Consider the following 7877-nt stretch of genomic DNA (forward strand, 5'->3'; position numbering starts at 1 on the left):
ATGACTCCAAAAATATAAATGTTAACAAGGATCATAGGGAAATGCAATTCATTCTTTAAGCAACTGCAAGACTTTTGGCGGTATTATTATAATAAATAACGATTAAATTTTGACGAAATCAAGAAAAATATTTTTTATAATAATTAATTATAATTTTTTAATTTATTTTTTCATAGATAAAACCATTATAAAATTCTACCGTTGTTACCCTTGTAAGACTCGCTTCTTCGTGAAAATGATGAAAACTGAGGGGGTAAAATGAATATATTTTTCCCCTATTGAATAAAACAAATGGCGCATGAATGGACGAGTTCCAGTGCGTCGCCCTCTTATCGTGCTCCAGCGGCACCGACGAGCCGACAGCCACCCTCGTTGCCATTATTTTAAGCCTTATGCTCCTTCCAGTCGTTTTCTAGTTACTGGCTTTTGTGTGCGCTGTGGGCTGGCGGTGGAGGAGAGGTCAGAGGAGTTCGGTCGCTGAAAGCGACTCCCAGGCTGCATTCCATCGCATAGCTCAGAAAAGTAGACAGCAACCAATCCCCGTCGACGATCGAGCCCCCTTTCCTCTGCCTCCTGAGTTTTTCCAATTAAGGTGAGTTCTTGCGATTTTTCGTCCTTTGTCTGGTCTGTCTTCGCTGTCGATTGCTGGAAATTCGAGTTCGCTTGAGTCGTAACGCTTTTCTGTGTGTAAAAACAAAAATCTCTCTTTGTTTTTTCTTGAAAATCTCAGTTCATCGTTTTGTGATGCTGTCTCTGCCGAATTCTTGATGTGATTACCCTCGATACTTGCTTTATTGGGTTTTTTTAGTTGAGTTGGAGGATTTTTGTTGGGTATTCTGGAATTTGAGATTTTGGATCATCCATTCATTTTTGAAGAGGAGAAGATTCGCTCGGAGTCTTGTTGTTGTTGTTGTTGTATTCTGATCGTTTAGACTTCTGAATGATAGCGGAGTGTTCAATTCTAGGCTAATTTTCCCGTTTATAGGATTCTTTTTTTAGTCAGAACGTTTTTTTCCTTAACGAAAGTTGCTATTGGCGCTTTGTATGGAGATACTTTTATTTGTTCTATTAATAGACAAGCAGATCGAGACGTGATTTATGGCTTTGTGGAAGTTTGATGTCTTTTTATAAAGATTTTGTTATTTGCGGCCAATTGATAGTGGTGCTAACAATAGCGTTGGCCACGATCTTGGGTTAGGAGGGGAAATGGCTGGAGGAACGCAGCCGAGTTTGAGGAAGTACTTGGGAGCCATCAAAGATACGACCACAGTCAGCTTGGCTAAAGTGAACAGTGATTACAAGGTTAGAACTTAGAAGGGATTGTTATTGTCTCTTTTTAGACAACTCTGCAGTTTTTGGCTTTCTCTATCTTCTTATCTTTTCAACAAGAATTGTTTCTGTTGAATCAGGAATTGGACATTGCTATAGTGAGGGCCACAAACCATGTAGAGCGTCCTTCGAAAGAGAAGCACATACGAGGTGGGCACAACATGGTTTTCTCTCTTTTGTGATGCTTATTCTAATGGAGACCAGAAACAACGTTTTGTGCTTATTTCATTGTTTTATTTAAATTTGTAAATTAGACTAGCATTTTGAGCACCACTTTTCGAGCCGACAAAATTATTTGCTCATTAGTTTCTTCTGATAAAACATACGCTTCAAAACATCGCATTTGTCTATTGACGTAGTTCGATGTTTTATTCACTAGCTTCTGCATATTTGTTTGTTTGACACGCCCATCTTTTAACCTAGTTATTTTTTATGCTTGGTGAACTAGTTCAAAGGCCTTCCTGCTTTCTTCCAAGTAGGTTATGTATCAAGTTGACTGCATTTTACACTTAGATTGGAAGGTTTTATTTGTTCAATATTCTATTAACTTATATATCAATGTTTTATTAGATGCCATTGACTGTTTTTCCATGTGGTGTTGTTGTTTAATTGGTTATTTACTATTCTTGCAGCAATATTTTATGCTATTTCAGCTTCCAGACCCCGGGCAGATGTAGCTTATTGCATTCATGCTCTTGCAAGGCGTCTTGCCAAGACACACAATTGGGCGGTATATACTCGAGCATTATTTCTGCACATCAATGATCTGGTTTAATTTCATTTAGTTAAACACAAGAGTTGTCTCGTGCTGTTATGGTGATGTTAAGCATCCCTTGTTATCCAATTCTTTGATGACTATAGCTCTTCAGTGAGTTTAAGAATGTTTCCTATTTCAACAAACAGATGTGGCAGATACATACACTTACTATACAGTGAAGTTTTCACGTTAAGACATAGCTACAGAGATAATGGGGCCCAGAAAATATTGAGAAGAGTGCTGAAGGCTATAGAGGAAACAATGCATACTGAAGAAGAGATCTATTTGGCAAGACAAAAGTATAAACAATTAGAAAACAAAACATGATCAAAGAGCTGGCCATTTATGTGTTATATGTTTCGGTACTCTTTGTTTTGTCTTTTTTTTTTAAATAAATCTTTAAGTTGAAATGTGAAATTGATATGTACGGACATTTGGCATAAACTTATACTTTATATTTCATGTATTATATGTGCTGTTTTTTGTTCATCCTTATTTGCTTATTGCAAATTTATTCTGATGCTCATGCAACTTAATTAAAAAAGCTTGTAATGCCAGTCATTTGATGTTGTTTTGCTATAGGTGGCATTGAAAACCTTGGTTGTCATCCATCGTGCACTGAGGGAAGTTGACCCCACATTTCGTGAAGAGCTCATCAATTATGGGAGAAGTAGAAGTCATATGTTGAATTTATCCTACTTTAAAGATGATTCCAGTGCATATGGTGATAATTGTCTTATGTTGCTAGGAATGTCTTAGATGAGAGGCTATTTTCTTGTTTGACATCTATTTCTTATTTGACTGTTTTTCAGCTTGGGATTATTCTGCATGGGTGCGTACTTATGCTCTATATTTAGAGGACAGGCTAGAGTGTTTCCGTGTTCTCAAGTATGATGTGGAGTCAGATCCTCCGGTAAAAAATATTCTGACACTTTTTGGTTGTTCGTATTTTTTTCTACTTCATTGATATAGTGTTGTAGAAGCTTTCTTTGCTGATTGTGCAAATTAGGAAATAAATTATCTTTTGAGTCTGTTTTAACTTGTATCTGGTGTTTTCATTTTACTAGAGCAAAGAATAATACATCCCTACAACTGACACATTTTCCAAGAAGAGTTTTTGTTATTCCTCAAAAGTAATTCAGTTCAACTGTTATTTGACAAAATGATATTTCAAAACCTACAAGGAGGCTGGCTCAGAAATACAGTCATTTATCTGTCAAAAGATTCCATATAGTCCTGAACCCTGCATCAACATAAGTTATTTAGAACAATGCATCTTACAAACATAGTTAATGTTTGAACTTATGAAATTGAATTTGGAATACACTTTACTAGTTTGTGAAGTACTTAAAATCTTTAACATCTTTTAATGTCTTATAAGCTATATCCCTCTCTTTTTTTGCACATTAACATCACAGGATGGCAGTTACACTTTGAACTGATGTGCTATAATTTTATCAAAACCTTTTGGAGTTTCTGTCATTAAGGAATTAGAAACCTTGAATATAGAAGGTGAATTAGTTGCATAAGTGTGAATTTCTTTGGGTTTTGCCCCCTAAGGGTTTGATCTAAGATGATAATCTAAACTGCATTTATCAATAGGATTCATGAAGAGAAACTAATACCACAGTGTCTACAAGCTTGTGTGATTATCATTTTTGCCATTTATGTATCATATGGATTCAGCTCTCAGTTCAATAAACTGTCAACATATGTGCTATCAGTTTAATGATGTGAACCGGCATCTTGTACTGATATATACACCTAGTGGCGAAGTAAGAATGAATAAAACGGTCCAATTTCTGCAGAGAACCAAGGATCTACAGACTGTTGAGTTGCTTGAGCAATTGCCATCACTCCAACAACTATTACATCGCCTACTTGGTTGCCAGGTAATGTTAGCAAGCTGCAGTATTTATCTATGATATTCTTAATTCATTTAAATGTCCTAGTAATCGTTTGCAGCCACAAGGAGCAGCCTGCCATAATATTATAATTCATCTTGCACTATCTATGGTGAGCATGCTTTCAGTTTCTTCTGCAGTAAACGAGACTTCAAATGGTTCTCATATCTCCTTTTTTCTATGACTTGTTACTGCTAGGTTGCTTCAGAGAGTATTAAGATTTATAATTCTATTAGTGATGGAATAGTAAATCTGGTTGACAAGGTACTAAATACTCACAAGCTAGTTTATCGCACTCATTTTGCTTCACTTGTTAACGGTGTTTTTTTTGGCAGTTTTTTGAGATGCAACGGCATGATGCAGTTAGGGCACTCGATATATACAGAAGAGCAGGTCAGCAGGTAAGTAAAATGCCTTCATTAAGTTGTGGTTTTGGTATATGATTTTTTATTACTTAAAAATGTTGACTGGATCTATAGAAAATTGGATAATGTTAATATAATCAGAAATCAGGAATGCCAACTAATAAATCCACAATTGTAAAACTGAGAATATAATGGTTTCCTTTTGGAGGTGACTATTCTCTGGGTTTCAAGCAAATTTGATGTCATTAAGTCAGTGATCCATCCTCAAGTGATTGTGTATTTGGCAGGATGGGGAAAGAAGTGGCTCAGAAATAAGCCCAATCTTTCATTTACCCACTATATTTTGTTAAGTAGGGGAGATTTGGGCGGATCCCATGCCCTCCATTTTTGATGAATTTGGCATCCTCCTAAAGTGGGTGGATGAGGAAGGATGGAGGGAAATTAATTAAATGGATGTATAAAGTATCACTTATTTTGAAAGAGTCTCATTTCCACTATCTATCCTCTCCCTTTTCCTATATAAAAGGAAAGGATGCATGATTTCTTCTTCCCTTCTACCCAGAATACACAACCTTTTTTGATCCTCCCTTCCCTCCTCTCCTCTCCGCTTCTACTCCCTTTCTTTCTTTCCCACCCTATCAAATACACAGCCTAGTTTCCCATCCACTTGAACTTGGAGACCGCCAAGTTTTGTAGCCATTTGCTGACACTGATGAAAACCTTTTTTTTTCCAATTATTTTATATGTATTTTGTTTTACTTTTTTCTTCTAAATTTTGGAAAAGAAACACTATTGCCAATTGACAGTCATCTATTTAGTTCAGATTTCCTAACAATTGAGTTTTTGGATGTGTTAAACTTAGTTCAGAGTTATTGTGCACGATCAACTTATATGAGAGAATTGATCTATTAACTCATTAAGCTCAACCATTTCTCAAAATGCTTAGCTCATTCATCTAAGCTTATAAAGTTTCTTTATTAATCCACAACTCAACTTGTGGGATTAACTTGGGTGCCACAAAATGAATTCAGTCCAAACTAACCAGGGTTTCAATCCATGAGAGGTTTAGCTCAGTTGGTCAAACAAGTCATAAAATGAATGCTAAATAATAGATTTTGATATCAACTTAATGCTAGCCTAGCTTCAATGCCTTCCTATTTGTCCTTTTAATGAAGCTCAAAGCAAGACTCCGATTTCTAAAGAAGTGTTTCAGTTCATTGGAAGATGTACCAAGTGAAGATTAAAATTTCTCACCACCTGTATTACCTGTTTGAACTATGGGCTAAAATCTTTGTCCAATTTTGTTTATCTAAAATGCCTCATGATTTACAGGCGGAAAGATTGTCAGAATTTTATGAAGTATGCAAAAGCATGGATGCTAGTCGGGGAGAGAAGTTCATAAAAATTGAACAGGTTTTTGTTCCATTATCTATCCTTACCCTCTTGTTGGTTATTGTGACCAAAACTTATTTTGGATTTAATTTCCAAATTCACTGATTTTCTTTCCCAACAATGATGCAGCCGCCTTCATCATTTCTAACAGCCATGGAAGACTATGTTAGAGATGCTCCAAGAGCTTCAACTGTTCGCAAGGATCAGGTTGGTTATGATATGGGTTTAGATGCTTTTTCTCCAGTCAAGTTTATTGATTTTTCCCCCAAACATCTAAATTCTCTTATGTTAATTGTGGGTGGTGGCACCATATAATCTTTTATCTTTCTTGATTATTTGCAAATGTCTATTTCTGAAATAAACATTCATTTACACAGGCAAAAGATGAAAACGACACTCCAAACGTGGTATTAGCAATAGAGTACAACAAGACTCCCAAAGAAGAAGCACCTCCTGTGCCCCCTCCGCCACCAGAAACAGTTAAAGAAGTGGAAACCCCTGTTCCTGTGAAGTCTGAAGAGACAGATTTACTGGTATGGATAAACAGATTCAAATAGCAATCATTCTGTCAGATAATCATTCCCTTAAACCTCTAGTTCAACTCATTTTATTAGGGATTAAGTGATGCTGCTCCGGAGGTGTCGGACCTAGATAGCAAGAATGCCATGGCACTTGCCATTGTCCCAGTTGGTATACTTCTTATCCACCACTAGCAAAATGTTTCTTGAAAAAGAAGTTTTGTCACTTAAAAATTTTGATTAAAGTCCATGCAATTGATTTTGTCGAGCAAATTACTGCAGATAATGTTTCTAGCTCTACCCCCTCTAGGAGTCTGTTATCAGAGAATGGGACTACTGGTTGGGAATTGGCACTTGTTACAGCTCCGAGCTCTAACGAGACTGCTGTGGCTTCTAGCAAATTGGTATGGCTTTCCTAATCTGCATGCAAGGTTATGATTTCTTAAGATTAAACTGCTTGGGAAATGCTCAATGATCTCATTAATTGCCATGTAAATTTGTATGTTTATGATCTCACTATAACTATGCTTCAACCCTGGCTGTGTTCTAATTTGTTCTTTGGGCTGCTGAAACATTAATGATACACAAATTATTCTGATCTCTCTCTCAACTTGTCCACAGGCTGGAGGGTTGGACAAGCTCACACTGGACAGCTTATATGAAGACGCAGATAGAAGAGTGAGCCAAAATGTGAGCTACAACCCATGGGAGACAGGCCCAATGGCGCACCCAATGCTGCAACCAGTGGCTCACGACCCATTCTATGCCTCAAATGCCGTGGCCGCACCTAATTTTGTGCAGATGGCAGCCATGGCACAGCAACAACAGGCTTTCCTACTGCAGCAGCAGATGATGATGATGGGAGTGCAGCAGCCGCAGCATCCGCCCGCCGTCAACCCTTTCGCTAATCCGTATGGAGATGTTCCATATGCTGCTCCAGTAGTGCCTGTTCAAGCTTCCAACGCATACCGCGGCCTCATTTAAATGAGTTTGATGTTTCTTTTTCCTGTTCTATAATTTGATCATCGCAGGGGTCACTGTTAATAGTGTTGGGATGCAATTTTAAGGGAGATATTGGACAGTAATAAGTCTTGATTTATTTGTAGTGGGATCGTGAGATAGATATGTGTTATATGTGTACATTCATCTGGCAGCAGTTTGTGAGGAAGAACTTGAAGAATTTGTTATTCGTTAAAAACAGATTGTAATAACAACATTGTTATGTTCGTTTGCTGAGTTTTTTTGTTTGTTTGTTTGTTTAAAAAAGTGATTTGAACGAGTGCTTTTCTTTTCCTGCAACATACATTTTAATCTCCTCCTGGTGCATGTGTGAGAAATTTGGTTGAATAGATCATAAATAAAGTTCTAAATAAATTTTAAAAAATAAGCTCGTCAACCGCTAAATGAAAAAAATATAAAAATTTAAATAATTAAATAAGTTTAAATTGAGAGTTTGATAATATTTTTATGAATTTGATTAAAATAAATCATAAACTCCTCTTCTCGATAAGTTTTTTATTTAAAAATAAATATTTTATTCATCAAACGGGCGATGATGATAGATTGTTTATGATGCAAGATGATTAAAATTGTTAATCACCTTCTTAAAGAA

The 7877-nt window shown here is 36.5% G+C and overlaps 1 protein-coding gene across 4 annotated transcripts; it reads left to right on the forward strand.

Moving 5' to 3' along the window:
• Positions 1 to 439: 439 nt before the first annotated feature.
• On the forward strand, positions 440 to 7501 carry LOC141831506 (putative clathrin assembly protein At5g35200). 4 transcript variants are annotated; one of them, XM_074718878.1, is made up of 16 exons: positions 440 to 592; positions 1186 to 1302; positions 1410 to 1479; positions 1962 to 2059; positions 2669 to 2810; positions 2899 to 2999; positions 3895 to 3978; positions 4052 to 4102; positions 4189 to 4254; positions 4326 to 4391; positions 5688 to 5768; positions 5877 to 5954; positions 6125 to 6280; positions 6362 to 6437; positions 6548 to 6669; positions 6887 to 7501. In XM_074718878.1, exons 2-16 carry the CDS (start codon positions 1207 to 1209, stop codon positions 7247 to 7249), a joined length of 1650 nt encoding a protein of 549 aa, XP_074574979.1. In that variant the 5' UTR covers positions 440 to 592; positions 1186 to 1206; the 3' UTR covers positions 7250 to 7501. The 4 variants fall into 4 exon arrangements, with proteins under 4 accessions (XP_074574979.1, XP_074574977.1, XP_074574980.1 ...); XM_074718876.1 differs by having other exon boundaries at positions 1199 to 1302; XM_074718879.1 differs by lacking the exon at positions 440 to 592 and adding an exon at positions 614 to 683 and having other exon boundaries at positions 1199 to 1302.
• The last annotated feature ends 376 nt before the right edge of the window (positions 7502 to 7877 follow it).

Source organism: Curcuma longa, chromosome 7 (genome assembly GCF_044706935.1).
Source record: "Curcuma longa cultivar G26 ecotype Majalengka, Jawa Barat chromosome 7, ITB_CL_G26_1.1, whole genome shotgun sequence".
In the NCBI taxonomy this organism is placed as follows: Eukaryota; Viridiplantae; Streptophyta; class Magnoliopsida; order Zingiberales; family Zingiberaceae; genus Curcuma; species Curcuma longa.